Source organism: Lineus longissimus, chromosome 2 (genome assembly GCF_910592395.1).
Source record: "Lineus longissimus chromosome 2, tnLinLong1.2, whole genome shotgun sequence".
Taxonomy (NCBI): domain Eukaryota; kingdom Metazoa; phylum Nemertea; class Pilidiophora; order Heteronemertea; family Lineidae; genus Lineus; species Lineus longissimus.
In genome coordinates, this window is record NC_088309.1 from 4,330,452 (window position 1) to 4,345,172 (window position 14,721).

Genomic DNA, 14,721 nt, shown 5'->3' on the forward strand with positions numbered 1-14,721 from the left:
GTATCTTTACGAGTCCGTCATTACCAAGTGCTGCCACCTGAGCTAAGACATTGGAACTAGGCTTTGCCTGAAATAAATAAATCACACCCTTTTATTAGGACAGGGGCAGCCGTTAGATCACAGCATGTCAGAACTTAACTTGCGTACTGCCTAGCGCCTATTCATGTTGTGCCGATTCTCTCAGGATTACTCATGTGTGGTGCTATTATGGCCTATTACGTTCTCTGAACATATAGAGTAAAGTTGTGGTAAGTTCATTCACTCCAGATGACCGCAATTGTCATACAGGATATCAAATATACATATGTACATACAATGTGGTTCATTCAGTGTTTGCCTAAAATGAATAATATTCACACTTTCAGAAAAAAATGATATTCACTCGCTAAATCAGGGCTTACTAACATGTCCAATCAATCGTCTGTGTTGTCACTTGTTGTATTCATGCACCAGTAAGAAACGTTTATGATAGAACGGCTCGTTGGTCTAGTGGATGCGAGAGGTCCCTGGTTCAACTCCCGGGCAAGCCTTTTGTTGCCCAAACGTCTGCGCTGTTACCTGTTGTATCAATTTTACACTGCAGGGGATGTGTGGAGGGAAGGTTGCTTGTTTCCCATTCTCCCTGGATGCAATCAATCTCGATGAAGGATATTAATCTTTTCCACGTATTATTTCTGCTGTTATCGACACGAGCTTGTAATTAATATCTCGATCATTTATCAGCGAGCGATTTACAAAAACTGTTCAAATTCACATCAAGCAATGTGACTGTGCTGCCGAGGGTTTTAAACAGAGTGATTCACAAACTCAAAAAGTGACCAAGGTTTATGAACCTCTGGCAAAACGACACTTTTTGCAATATTTCGGCAAAAATCATGGTGTATTTTTTTCTGACTTCTGCGCCCCCCCCCCCCCCCCGAGATACATGCAAGCCTCTGCTGACGGCGCGTGACAGTCTCCCGGTTAAGCCTTGTCACCAATTTAAACTGCAGAGCGTACTCTAGTTGCCCCCAGTGGATGGTCATTGCATGCATTCGCAAAAAATGTTGTCTTTAAAAAGTATTTACAGACAACTTTATTCACAACCGGTGTGCAAGGGATAGTAGTCCTAGGGCTGATAGTCCGTGTAACAATAGCCCGCATTGCTAAATGTTTTGGTTAGGGTTAGCGGTACAATAGATCATGCTGCTTAATTGATCATATACAATGCTACCGGACTATGACTCCAGGGGGACTATATCCACTGTCACACCGGCAAAGGTGAAGCGAACTTTTGTCCTGGAACTGATCTAATGTACATTCAGTTCGGCTTTAAGTCCGAAAGGCCCTCTGTGACGAAGGCCTGCATAGGCTTGTTGTGTGAGCCACATTTGTGCCTCGATTGCCACTTCGCACGATCACACTTTTACGCGGGCCGCTGCAAACTCGCGGTGTTTTGACATGTTTGAGGTAATGATAGGTAGATTGGAAGGTTGGATCCACCACTCGAGGAATACAGAATCACGGGATTGATGGGATGTACATAACTTTCGAGGGATTTAGTCGAGATGGATATTACTATTAGAAATACGTCCACCAAAAATGAAACAACTTTTGAGCCTGAGGTGCGTACCGTAGTCTTCTTAAAGGACAACAGTTTTGTCATACATGTATATACTCCAGACTCACCGATCTAACACCGTTTTGGAATATGTGCGATGCCATTCAACATTGTTCAATCGAGACAGCAAACAGGGGGATGACAACATGTCGCCGTCTAACATTTCTGATGGTCATTACATCATGTGCTGCCTTTGGTTTTTTTGTGTCGATTATTTCACAGCAAGGGCATACATTAAGATAAGCCTAATTGAGCCAATCAGGTAGGAAGGGCCTTAGCCTGTTCAATGCACATTGGGGGCGATCATGCCCCAAGATAATGTTAGATCGGCGAGTCTAGAGTTGCTTGTAGTTCGCCCGAAGATTTCTAATGGAATGTCTATCCCACTACTTCTTTTGGGTCGGGTTAGCACGCATGTAGGGAGTTTTCGCAAATCCCCGCAACGCCAACGTAAACGACTATCCAATTGTTCGACCTCCTGATAACGAAGTCTAACAATGGGATACGCGTTCACGTGGACGTTTCGGGGGGCTTTGCGAAACGCGCCGATGCTGCGACCTGTGATCATGATCGTATGCGACAAAAATCAATCAGTGGTGGTCATCGCAGGTGCGTGCGGCAAAAGACAGTTTGCGAAAATAAATACGCTGCCTGTGAAAAGGGATTTTTTTCGAGGTTGTCTAATGAATCGCACAGCCGCGTCCTGCGGTTTCGCTGATCCGCAGAAGGCCGGTCTTTGTCGCACAGCACGGGAGCGATTATGTTTGCAGCTATATAGCAGCGATTTAAATCGCCCTTTGCGCTGCTCTTTAAGTTACTCATTCACAGGGACCTCCATTCCAGGTCCTTTGCACATTGATTGGTCATCAATGAAAACAACAACGATATGAACAATGTGTACTCGCATCTCAAATTTGAAGAGACCACTAGAAAAATGAAGTTCGTAGGTAACAACAATTATTTTTTTTTGGATGTGACAAACAATGGAGTGTTTTTATTAGGCGACTTCATATATTTGGGGTGACATTAAACTGGGGTGGAGTGATTTCATGGTGACATTTAGACATTCGGCTCTTTAGGAAATGAGGGGTTTATGTTCGCTTCTCCGGCCCTCACACTTCACGTCCAGGGAAGGAACCCTCTGAACTTTTCATTTCTCAATTTCAGTGCCGATCATTCTGGGACTACATCAACTCCACCACGGTGTGTGATTTCGTCTTGGCGACACGTGATTGCCAGACGGATATAGGATTTTTCAACTACAACACCTTGGTTGCATGTAACGTTAGACCTGACTTGCGACCCCTTGTCGTATTCCTACTTGTGAGTATCTCGGCGCTATATGGAACTAAAGCAAAATGTTCGTGATGGAGATGAAATCACCATAAAATACCTCTGGGAGGTCGTTTACTTGGCCTAGCCCGGGCCTACGACATACATTGTATACCAAGTCATCTATAAAAATTCAGGACTATGTGTTTTCATAATAAACATTCAAATTCTATGAAATAAAATATATATTCATATACAGTTCAGACACACTATATAATTTATTTTATGTAAGGTCTAGACAACTACATATAGTTAGACCAGAGATTAGTTGATGTGTCGCTCAAAAATAGGTTGAGTTGGTTATCTAAATGATGAACATTGTCGAGGAAGCCATAACAGTGAACGCGATTGGGCGATCATGTCATTTTACCTGCGAAATGATCCAGATTTTACAGTAAATTTAAAACGAATCGGCGGTTTGTTATCATAATCGGCGGATGCAAAACGCTGTTCAGTTTTTATGGGCAACCGGTACCGAATAGAATATAAGAAAAGTCCCATGTGGAAATGATAATATGAAGAACAGATACAGTGGAAACCCGGTCGGCGACCACCCCGGTAACGCGACCACCCCGCTATGACGGCCAAGAATCGCCGGTCCCGAATGCATGAAGGATCTTATGTACGGCATCTTAACGGATTTTCAGCACTTTACAGCTTATTTTTCTCTGCAGGTGCTCTGGTGGTTATACCTGCTAGTTTCATTGGGCTCCATCGTTGAGACATTGTAAGTTAATATACATGTAGCCTATGCAGATATACATTTTTGGCCGGGTCTATTTGGCAAGCTGCTCGCCGAACAGGCATCTTTTTTTGTCCTGTTTGGAGAGCCGCTTGCCAAACAGCACTGAAAAGCCACCCTGTTCGGCCAGCCGGGCTTGCCAAACAGGTAAAAAATCTACTCTGTTTGGCGAGCTGGAGACTTTACTTTAATATTAATGAGTTCGGCTCTCCATTCAGGACAAGAAAAAGTCGCTGTTTGGTAAGCCGGTGTAGAAGTTTAAAATGTCCTAGGATAAAATGTCCGGGAACAAAGGATTCTATTATGCGCTTCAATCTCTGAGCTATTGACTGTCAGGTTCTCTATAGAACCATATTGCAGAATACAATAGGGCCGGACACTTTTTCCAGGGGGGACACTTTTTACTTTTACACCGGGCTTGCCAAGTAGTCACTTCCTAAATGTTTTGTAACCAGAGGATCTCGTTTGTGTGTGTTTGGGTTCAAGGTGACGCATATCGATCCACCGTCGTTGTGCGTATATCCATCCTGAAGGGGTGTGGGGGGGGGGGGAGTCTCACCGCCGATAGGTCGGCATGAAGGTGACGATGGCCAGCGGTACGGCGACACTTGTCAGAATAGTCTGGGAAAAGTAACACAGATAAAACTCATTGCCCAAAAACCCCAGCAAGACTAAACAGCCTCGGTCCTCGTCACAACCTCAAAACTTTTCAAAAATCAGAGTCTTATTTCAGCTTCTTTCCTTGCGTCCGTGCCCTTAAGACGATTTTGCGACTGAGTGACAATATCGCTGTATCCTTTTTGAAAATTTAACAATTCTTGTTATATCATTATGATATTATAAGGAGATAAGGAGGCAATTACGTACATGTATTTAGGCTGCGTAACAACAACAACGACCATGAGGATAATCGCTTTCTCTCCTCAACCAAATGGTGGGTTGTATTCCAGAACACCGTGGTTGGAGCATCACTGTTTATACAAAGCATGGTGCCTCATAGTGCATGGTTATGTTTCACGACGCAGTGTGGAGCAACCATCTTCGTAAAATACAAATTTGCTCCTCATGGCCGAGTTAACGGTCACTCGAATAAAAGATTGCTTAATATTCTATGTTCCTTGACAATTTGTAAGGGTGTAACGCTCTTGGCCTTTGGGAATGGTGCAGTAGATGTCATCTCGAGCATAGCTGCTGCTTCCAGCTTTACTGCAGGGGAGACTGGCCTTTCAGTTGGTGCACTTCTAGGTAAGTATTCGGCATATTGAAGCAACATCTTGGTCAACATTTTTTGTAGGATTGTGTGAAATGGCCTCAGAACATATTCTATAAAGTCAGATGTAGCCTACATGCATGTACAGTGTATATACTTTCGCCCGGAAATTTGTGATGTTATTACTGAAACAAGTTGCCGATGTGAGATATCTTTTGATTTGATCTTTTAGGTGGTTCCATGTTCATCACGACCGTGTGCGCCGGTATCGTTAGCGTGCTGACGCCGTTTACGTCCATGCGAGTGCCTCTAGTACGGGATGTCCTCTTTCTCCTCGGAGCGATTGCTCTCACGTTCTACATAAAATTCGATGGAAAGGTCACTCTACCAGAATCAATAGGTCAGTGGTCACATTGAATGTTACAGCCTACTTTTGTATCTACTAGTGTCTCGCCTATATTCCCGCCTTCAACATTTTCACTGACTTACTCTCTTTCTGCAAAAAAAACGAATCTAGACCAATGAACCATTAATTTTCCTTTTACTTAATCGAAGGCTGTGATTAAAATTACAATTAAAACAGTGGTTAAATGTTCCTTGTTTTACCCATGACCTAGATGAGGAAAATACTGTAGCTGTCACATTTAAACTGTGTCGAACAATGCAGTGTTTCCGTTCGAGATCTGTTATACAGCTCACATGCAACAGTTGGACAAGTCACACAAATATATTTATAATGGCCGTTCATACACGGGACCAAACAAGACCCGACGGGTCAGGATCGGTCAGATTCGACCCTCCCGCGTAAACGCTTGACGTCCAATCTTCTCCGAAAAGCGGACCCGTCACGAGTGAACTCTGACCGGTCGTATACATAGTTTTCGCAAATCCCCGAGACGCCAACGCGAGCGCCTATCCGATTGACGATGTAGAACAATGGAAATGGCGTTAGCGTTGGCGTTTCGGGGACTTTGCGAAAACTCCCTATTGTAGATCCGTCCGGTCTGGTGTTGTTTTTTTACCATGAACCGGCCAATGGGGTCTCCAAGAAACGTCTCCCAGGTCTGTTCTTTATTCTCCCCGCAGGTTACGTGGGCTATTACCTTGGCTACATCGTAGTCGTGATAATATCACGAATATTTGCCAAGAAATGTTGCACTGGCGTACCATCAAGCCGACGGTACCGGGAAGAAAACGTGCTTGGCAGGGAGCAGGCGCCACTACTCGGACCAAGGAACACTTTGCCGCCACTTCTCAAGGGTAAGTTATGCTGTGTCATTATATATATAGTGCCTGGCCGGTTTTTTTTGTTCAAAACCTATATGTCTCCACGAAAAGAAGTGTCAGCTAGTTTGCCTCGACAGCACCCATACAGGCCCGGGTGCCAGATTATTCCCGAGTTCATATTTCACATGATACTGTTACCTTATAGTCGTACATGCCTCAAATATGTCCATTGTGGTAAAAACACACCACATTATATCAGCTCTCGGTGTTGTAACAACTACATGTATATAATATATCATAACCGCCAGTCCCATAGAGTGCTACCATAAAGCTTCACACTTTCTTTTTTAAATGGATTTACCCGAAAGAGATGATGCTGACGATATGTAGTGCATTGTTCTACAACCAAGTACAGCCTAACCTTCGTTATTCGAAGCAAACATGAAACGACGCTGATGCATGTAATGTCTGCTATGAACGTAAATCATGCCAATACTGGTGATGTCTAAGAGTCGTGTAATGATGAATGATGTACATGTACATGAAACATAGATAATATCAAAACAAAAATCGTTTTGTCTGCAGGTGGTGAACATTTCATAAAGGAGTTCCAGACGAGCATGACTCCTCTTCCTTGCTTCTCGCAAATCGCTTCTTTACGGAAACAGACCCACGTAGCTGTCTCACCACCCCTCAGTTGCAGTGCAGTCTCCGACGCTTCCAGTGGATCTGCTTCCTCAGATTCTAAACTCTCTCTCAAATCATCAGACTACAAAACATTTAAATCCGCGGATTCTGGCGACAGCAAATCGTCGGGATGGGACCCGCAAACGTCTCCTTCTGAGGAGAACTCGGCCTACTATTCAGTGGAGGAGGACGGTACGCATCGAAGTGTTTCTGCGGCGAACTCGAGAAAATACTCAGCGGAAGAGAACGGGGCTTCGACGCATCAAAAAGACACCTCTGGTGTGGGGAAAGACCACATGCTAATGGACTTCTTCGCTGCAATATGCCCTATCGAGCCCAGCAACTGGGACTCTGCTCCACTCTACAAAAAGATTTTTTATGTGATGAGGGTGAGTTGATCTGAATTCAAGCATTGCCGATTAAATGTGAGCAGGGACTCCGCCCATGAAGGTTTCGTGTGCAAATAAAGACGGAGACATCGGATAGCCTAGCGCTAGGATATATGTAGTTGTTGATACTGTGCTTTACCTGTAACCGCATTGCTCTTGTCCAATATTCACCTACCCATTATTTACTGAGTAAACATAAATTGATTCCTTTTATGATGGTCAGTGGGTATTATCGATGCATCTTCCAGAGTCCTGTCGTATTCATTGGGCGACTGACCATCCCTGTCGTGGACTACGACCAGCCGCCTCTCTTCCGGTGGAACCAAATGCTCAGCACTATCCAGTGTCTGACCGCCCTAATGTTCATGACAGTGTTCACCGGTGGTAAGTGGCGCTGATGATGATGGTGATGATGATGATGATGATGGTGATGATAATGATGACAATGGACTCGCCCGAATCATTTCGAAACGGATTTTGGGGGAGTGTAGTGCACTCCTTAATGTTTCTCACAGTAGCGAAGTCCATTTCGGGGTGTCGGTAAGATACTGTACATGTAGTTGGTGATGTTTAAAATTGAAACATAAAAATACCCGATCTACTAGTTTTGTCTAACGCCTGTCCAGTCATTGTCAATGTGCTGGACAAGACTTCTGAAACCTGCAAGATGAAAAAGGGTATTTCCAATGGCAAATGTAGATGTACATAGGCCCCTCAGGGAATCCTTATAGTTATAGTTCATTATTGGGCAGGTTTCGCCACCCACCGAGGAGCTGCGGACGGCGACAACTTCTTTGATAACCATATACATGTATGTTTTCCATTTCAGTGTATACCTATAACGTAGCTGATAATGTCCCCATATGGGTGATAGCGATTATGATCGGGGCTCTTCTTGCTACGGTGGTTCGTCTGACAACCTCACGCCACCAGCGTCCCATATACCACTGGGTTTTTGCCTGTGCCGGCTTTCTTGTCTCTATCGTATGGATTTACACAATATGTAGCGAGGTTCTCAATTTATTACGTGTACGTATCAAAACTGCTTGTTTGAAGAAAAAAGATAATTTCACGGCACAGAGCAATATGCACACATTTTGACACTGTACATTTTGACACTGTACATTTTGACACTGTACATGTATTAAGGTCGTCCTTGACGTCTTAAGTCTGATATCCGATTGATTTGTCACGCTAGCTGCATCACAACGACTGACACATTCATTCTTACGTGTAATTTGAAAAGCTATATAGAAGCGAAACGTGGAATAATGACATCTCCCCATCGTCAAAATTACTGCCAAGTCTTATTTTTAAAGCCATTGTGATTACCAAGTAATTCTATTCTTGCAGATGTTTGGTACTGTATTCAACATAAGTAAAGCTATTCTTGGCTTTACACTGCTTGCTTGGGGAAACGGCATCGCAGGTATTTACCACCGTTCTTTTATTAAAGTAGGTAACATCACCCGCAAAACATTTCCTCATTGCCGGTGTACCATTCGTTCTTTACATCGTTGGCCTCAAGGTTGTGGCCATTTTGTTTTACTCCTCGATGATTTTAATGTGTGTCATAACGACATCTGGCCAAAATTTCCTCTCTCTGCATTATTTTTGCACTCTAAATACCCGAAAAGAGTTTGTAATCTAAAAGGATGTCCATCAAGTTTCTCATCGTGACCATTGCGCAGACTTATCGTGACACAGACACAGTCACCTCCTTCTCTTGGCGTATTTATAATCCATAGGTCTACTTGCTGATCGAGCGAAGATTGCCTTTGATCAGTTCGGCCAGCTTCTGGTACTAGTAAATGTGTACATAGTATATACTTGTGCAATTCACTTCTCATTCTTGTGATTCGCACATGTGTGGCGTGCTTTCTTCAGCTTCTGTAATTGACATTGTGAATCTATGTTATCTTTTATACTTTCATCGCCCTGTTTACCACCTTATTCCTGTTTCCTTTCAGATTTGGTGGCAAATATTCAATCTGCCAGGCGAGGGTATCCTAGAATGGCTATTTCAGCATGCTTCGGAGGCCCACTTTTTAGTATCCTTGACACAAGCTGGTCTGCGAGGCGTACAGAATTTTTTTTTTTCAATGTCCAATATCAAATATGTGAGTTCCAGTCATCCAGGCGCTGTGTTTTCAAGTACACTCCATGACTTGCAGTTTAAATCCGTTCATCATTCGATTCGAATGAAATTTGCGAGATCGGACGGTGAAACCCTGAATTCAGTGAACAAATTTAACATTTAAGGAGTATTTTTATTGTTTATCACGCGATGGCTCTCGACCTTCAGCTCTTTCCTGACAATGACCAAGTCTTGTCTTCCTTCACACAGACTTTTCCTAGGAGTCTCCAGGAAAGTATAGTCTTTGCCTATTTTTTTCTTAACCAACAATAAGATATACTTATTGGTATTGGAATCCCATTCATAATGATAACAGCGTCGTCGGACGATGACTCAGCGCAGGTATGTATCTATTTACATGTAATTCATGTCTATCACAAAGGAGTCCGTACTCAACACAACAACCTTACTACGGGTTTCTCAGTAACCCGAACCTTGCTCACGTTTGTCTACCGCCCTGCTAAGATACTGCAGTCCATGTATAAACAGTAAGAATAAGTGTAGTAAAAATATTTAATTCTAACCTAATGAAAGTTTTTTTTATTTCAGCTTCGCTTATTGGACACGGGTGTGGTCATCTTGGCCTTCCTCGCCGCTAGTCTCCTATCCACCTTGATCATCGTTCCAATCATGAAGTTCAAGTTTACGCGTCCATACGGTGCTTTCCTTATTTTTCTCTACATCTGTTTCTTGATCGTGGTGCTGCTAGTTGAGGGTGGCATCATTGCTATACCACCGGGACGGCCCCGATGAGATGGAGGATCGCATCATTGCTATCGATCATGACCACCGGCAAGCAGATAAAGACTGGTAAACACGTGAGACGAAGAACAGCACCATTAATTGGCATGCGCTTGGCGGGAAATGCATTGCTCGATGACAGGGAATGACGTCATTGATTGGCAGGGACTTGACAGGGAGGAATGGCATTATGGATTAGAACTTGACGGGGAAAAACGCCATTGATTGGCAAACACAAAGAACGAAAATAAGAACGAGGCCCTGTTTTAAAATTTGTTTTAATCCCGTTGTTTTAATCATACATACCAGCAAGAAGGAACACCCTTTAACATGAAGAATGAATACTCAAACCTCCTGGTGTAAGCGAGGAGTATGAGTTGTACTCTTGCCTCTTGGACAAGAAAAGAGAGTGGAAAAAGAACACAAACTTGTTATTTTGTTATTTAGAAACTTACACGAATTTATAATAGGACTACAAAAGTAAAAATGTTTGTGAGAATATCTTAATCAGATTGGAAGACTTTCCACAATTATTTTTCATTACTTGCCTTTACTTGTTCAGTGACGCCACTCGATATTCTGTAAAATTCTTTTTTCGAGTTGCGATGTTTGCTCGTTATATAACCTTTTTGTGCGATAAACATTGCTTGTTTACACACAGCCATTCGAAATTCTTGTATTGCTGATAAATTGATTAGAATAGTGAAATAATTATACTGTTGAGGCTTTTACTCGAATAAAAACACAATATCATGCAATTCAAACAACCCGTAAGCTTATACCTTGATTTACCTTCACACAACGCAGGACCGCCTCATCACACTACTATAACTGCGCGGAGTATATATAGCAGCCTCTGCGCTTTACTATTGTTACAAACAGTCGTATCAAACTTCACCATCATTATTTTCATGATGAGAGGAAGAAATCCCCGTGGTATCTAGGGGCCACGTCTGCCTCTTTTGATCAAATCGTTTTCGTGTGAAAAAAATCCCCTTAGTATTTAGCATTCGATTCAAACAAAAAAGGGCGGGGAAACCGTCGCACTTTCATGGACTTAGCGCCGGACCAGTTACGGGCAATAATATACAGAGTCGAGAGCTTATATTGAAAATAGTATTGTATATTCCGATAGGCGAAAACTGCCAGTGCGCGATTGCACGCATTGGGTGTAGTTTCCCGTTGTGTTTGAAACTTCATTTAGATCTTAAGTTTCACAAGTCACAATGACGGGTGCTGGTAATATAATGTATCGAAAGTTCAAAAACGTTTGGTTATAAAATCCAATGCTAGCTTGGTTTTTCGATCCACTAAGGTACGTTTGATACCCTTTGCTACTAGGAATTTGAGTACATTTTCATTTAATGAAGAAAAAGCATTACCGAAATAGGCTCAAGAAATTCCGGAAAAACATATCAACAAGTCATTGCTTTTGCACTTGATCAGTGTCTTGTCTCCATTACGAGTCCATCACGATAGTTCTGCAGGAGACGTGATGACGTGTGCATCATCAATCTGATGAGCTGGGAAGCAAACACCCGTACTGAATTCCCACAATCTCTCCGCATCACCGGACTTTGTCGTCGTGTCCTTTGGCCTTTTACCCTTGAAGTAATTCCCCGCGTGCCTCTCGAGGCCTGGCTGCGTTGCGCAGTGCACCACCGCCTGTGCGCCTTTCTCCGGCGTATCGAAGAAGAGTTTGGCGACCCCGCGCAGGAGCCGCCCGTTGGATCCGGGCCAGTTACGTAAAAGTGATGTTCGAATTATCCCTGAAAGAATGTGCACACGTAATGGATATACAACAAAACGATATCTTAAAGTTTTACTGAAATGTATGTTTGGAAGAGAATCAGGCATAGGATCTGATAATTGCCAGGGCAGAATAACATTCAAGCAACACATTTTGTGTTCAGCTTAATCCTTGAAATATTAGTTGCTCTGAAAGAAATAATCGCGTACAACCAAGATATAAAAAACTACCAGAATAAAGATTCATACGCGTACGGTACTACATTGATGAGGCAAAGATCGGCGGAAAATCTTTATGCAGTTTCATCATAAGAAACCAGAACTGAATCAAATCATCCAGTTCTAACAAAGAAAAATGACACCAAGATACACATTCTAAGCAAAACAGGGTATTTTCACCACAACCTCATAATAAGTCAACTGTTACAGGATGTGGAACCTACCTGGATGGACCGAATATGAGGTGACACCAACCTGGGCAAATCGTCTGTTCAGCTCCTCAGCAAATAAAACATTCCCGAGCTTACTCCTCGCGTAAGATTCATAAATGTCGTAATTTTTCGTCTTCATCGGATCCAAAAGCCACGAAAGGTCGTCCAAGGGTATCCAACTCTTTCTATGCGAGTCCGAGGTGACACAGACTACCCTACTGGGGCTACACTCGTTTAGTCTTTTGAGAAGCAATAACGTCAACATGAAGTGGCCAAAGTGGTTGACGGAAAATGTCTTTTCCATGCCATTGCTGACGTGGTCGTTCGGACCAAGATACGCTGAAACGTATAGAAGAAGAAAATGTGGCAGTTACAAAATACATACGCCTAGCTTTTAAAGTGTTTCAGGTAGAACGTATGAACAGGTTTTCTTCTAAGAAATAAATCTTCGTGTGAGTTGATTAAGCTACTTACTTAATTGTGATTTTCCCAGTGAGATTTTCGAGCATTAAACATCTTTGTCAGAATTAAGACAAAAGTACCATTTATTTACCATTTATAAGGGCAAAGAGGAATACATCTGAAATGTTATAACTTTCAATGAATAGTGTAGAAGCAATATCAGCCCAGTTCTGCATACTTTCTGAGAGTTGAATGATCAGGCCGATGACTCGGTTGCACGCAATCCGATTGACCTGATCTGTGACCTCTTAGAGAAGAAGTTTTAGTATCTGTTATGATTTTTATTCATGCTTACATTATGTTAACTTAATTTACCTGCATTATTGATCAGAACGTCCAACCGTTCCTCTTTCCGAAGGAAATCCTGCACAAATCGCTTTATGTCATCGAACTCGCCCAAGTTCAAGGTCATTCCCGTGACGTCTTCTTTTCCCGTGATAGTGCGTACTTCTTTTGCGACCTGTTCCGTCTTTGCTGAAGTCTGGCCGGTGAATACGACCCTTGCCCCCATTGAGGCAAGCATCACTGCTGTAGAACGGCCTATTCCCGAGCTCCCGCCTGAAATTAGCAAAGTCCTGCGATGGAAAATGACTAGCAATGGGATGCGAGTTTTCAGAAATGAGGAACTGTGACATAATGCAGTTTAGCCTAGATTGTGTGTATATCAAAACCTGGCAATTCTTTTGGAATTCGATTAGAACAGCATCCTTTTGGGCGGATTGGGATCTCACATTCATTTTCTTAACTTCGAGCATAACATTGCTGCATGCAGAGCGATTACTCTGTGCGGCATATTGAAAATAGCTTGACCAAAGACCATTATTCATTTGTCATATTGGCTATCCCTTCGGGAGAATACATGGTCTATTAACATTATGTTTGTCGGGCTAAATCAAGTGTTTGCACTCTTTTGGTCAGTTTCACATTCTCACGCGCAGGGAGTCAAAATTTAAGTTCAATACATTGTACATGTAGTTTTCCAGTCTCTATAATCATGTCCGTCTTCATAGCATGTTTTCAAAGGAGTTCTTATTTTTTCACTGAAAACGATTTAGTTCAATGTACCATGTGAACAATGGTGCATTTGGCAAGTTATGACATGATTGTGTTTCTACATTATTGAAAATGACTTCATCCCTGAAATACCAAAGAGAACGTCATTAAAACGATTACCCTGGTAGACCATAAACTAAGGGTGTCGGGTTACTCTTTGACCATAATGTGTATTTCTTACCTGTTATCAAGACTGTTTTTCCTTTCATATCCATGGAAGCGATCCTTTGGACGTGTAAGATACGGGCAGAATTAACCTGGCGTTCTAATCAAACCGAATGAAATGCATGATCCTTTATACAGGCAGCTGTTATCTCAGCTATAAATCAGGAATGAAACAATTCAGGAGGTCAATCAAAGTCGTAAATTACAATGTTCTCAAACTTTCCTTATCGTCAGAATTGTTTCTCTCCTGCGGTCGGAGTTCGCCGCAAATCATCGCCAGATACTTCAAAATGGAGCCCGTTTGTTGGTCTGTTTTGATCATTTTTCCGAATTCGTCGACGAATCACAGGTCGTTCCCCTATTTGGAAAACCCAATGATTGACAAGCGCTTAACTAATTCGTTCGAATTGACGAAAGTTGTAAATGCGGAAAAATCGGGATGAAATCTTGATCGTAGCGATTAAAGAAAACGAACACGGCTTGTGCACTTTGCCCGAGTTTATTAGCCCAAGCATCTCCTTCAGAACACGGCGTCCAGCTGCCCTAACACGCTTCGTTATTCCCGCTGTTGGCCAGAAATGCCGAGTAAATCGTGTCTTTGTTTTCGTCTCTTGCCAACCGCTGTGTTTCTCAGAATGCGGTTTGAATGTTACTGCTACGCACTGGGTAAACTTGACATACCTGTTGTGTGTTCATTACGTACCATAGCCTTAGTATCAGATTACGATACCAGCGGTCATTAAATTTGTTGAAATGAAAAAAGGAGAAAAAAGAAAGTCGGGAGATAACAGAAATT

At 42.6% G+C, this 14,721-nt stretch overlaps 2 protein-coding genes across 2 annotated transcripts; one reads left to right on the top strand and one right to left on the bottom strand.

Annotated features, from left to right (window-relative positions):
• The first annotated feature begins 1,382 nt into the window (after positions 1–1,382).
• LOC135483552 (mitochondrial sodium/calcium exchanger protein-like) lies at positions 1,383–10,821 on the top strand. The gene is made up of 14 exons (XM_064764524.1): positions 1,383–1,604; positions 2,768–2,923; positions 3,607–3,659; positions 4,408–4,465; positions 4,808–4,919; positions 5,117–5,284; positions 5,971–6,144; positions 6,697–7,187; positions 7,436–7,571; positions 8,017–8,216; positions 8,541–8,616; positions 9,158–9,238; positions 9,599–9,666; positions 9,874–10,821. The coding sequence occupies exons 1-14, from the start codon at positions 1,548–1,550 to the stop codon at positions 10,075–10,077; spliced, it is 2,034 nt and encodes a 677-aa protein (XP_064620594.1). The 5' UTR covers positions 1,383–1,547; the 3' UTR covers positions 10,078–10,821.
• A 714-nt stretch (positions 10,822–11,535) lies between these two features.
• Positions 11,536–14,022, bottom strand: LOC135483959 (retinol dehydrogenase 11-like). Its single transcript, XM_064765034.1, has 4 exons — positions 13,942–14,022; positions 13,023–13,265; positions 12,258–12,584; positions 11,536–11,834 (listed from the first exon to the last, which is right to left on the bottom strand). The coding sequence occupies exons 1-4, from the start codon at positions 13,973–13,975 to the stop codon at positions 11,536–11,538; spliced, it is 903 nt and encodes a 300-aa protein (XP_064621104.1). The 5' UTR covers positions 13,976–14,022.
• Between the last annotated feature and the right edge of the window lie 699 nt (positions 14,023–14,721).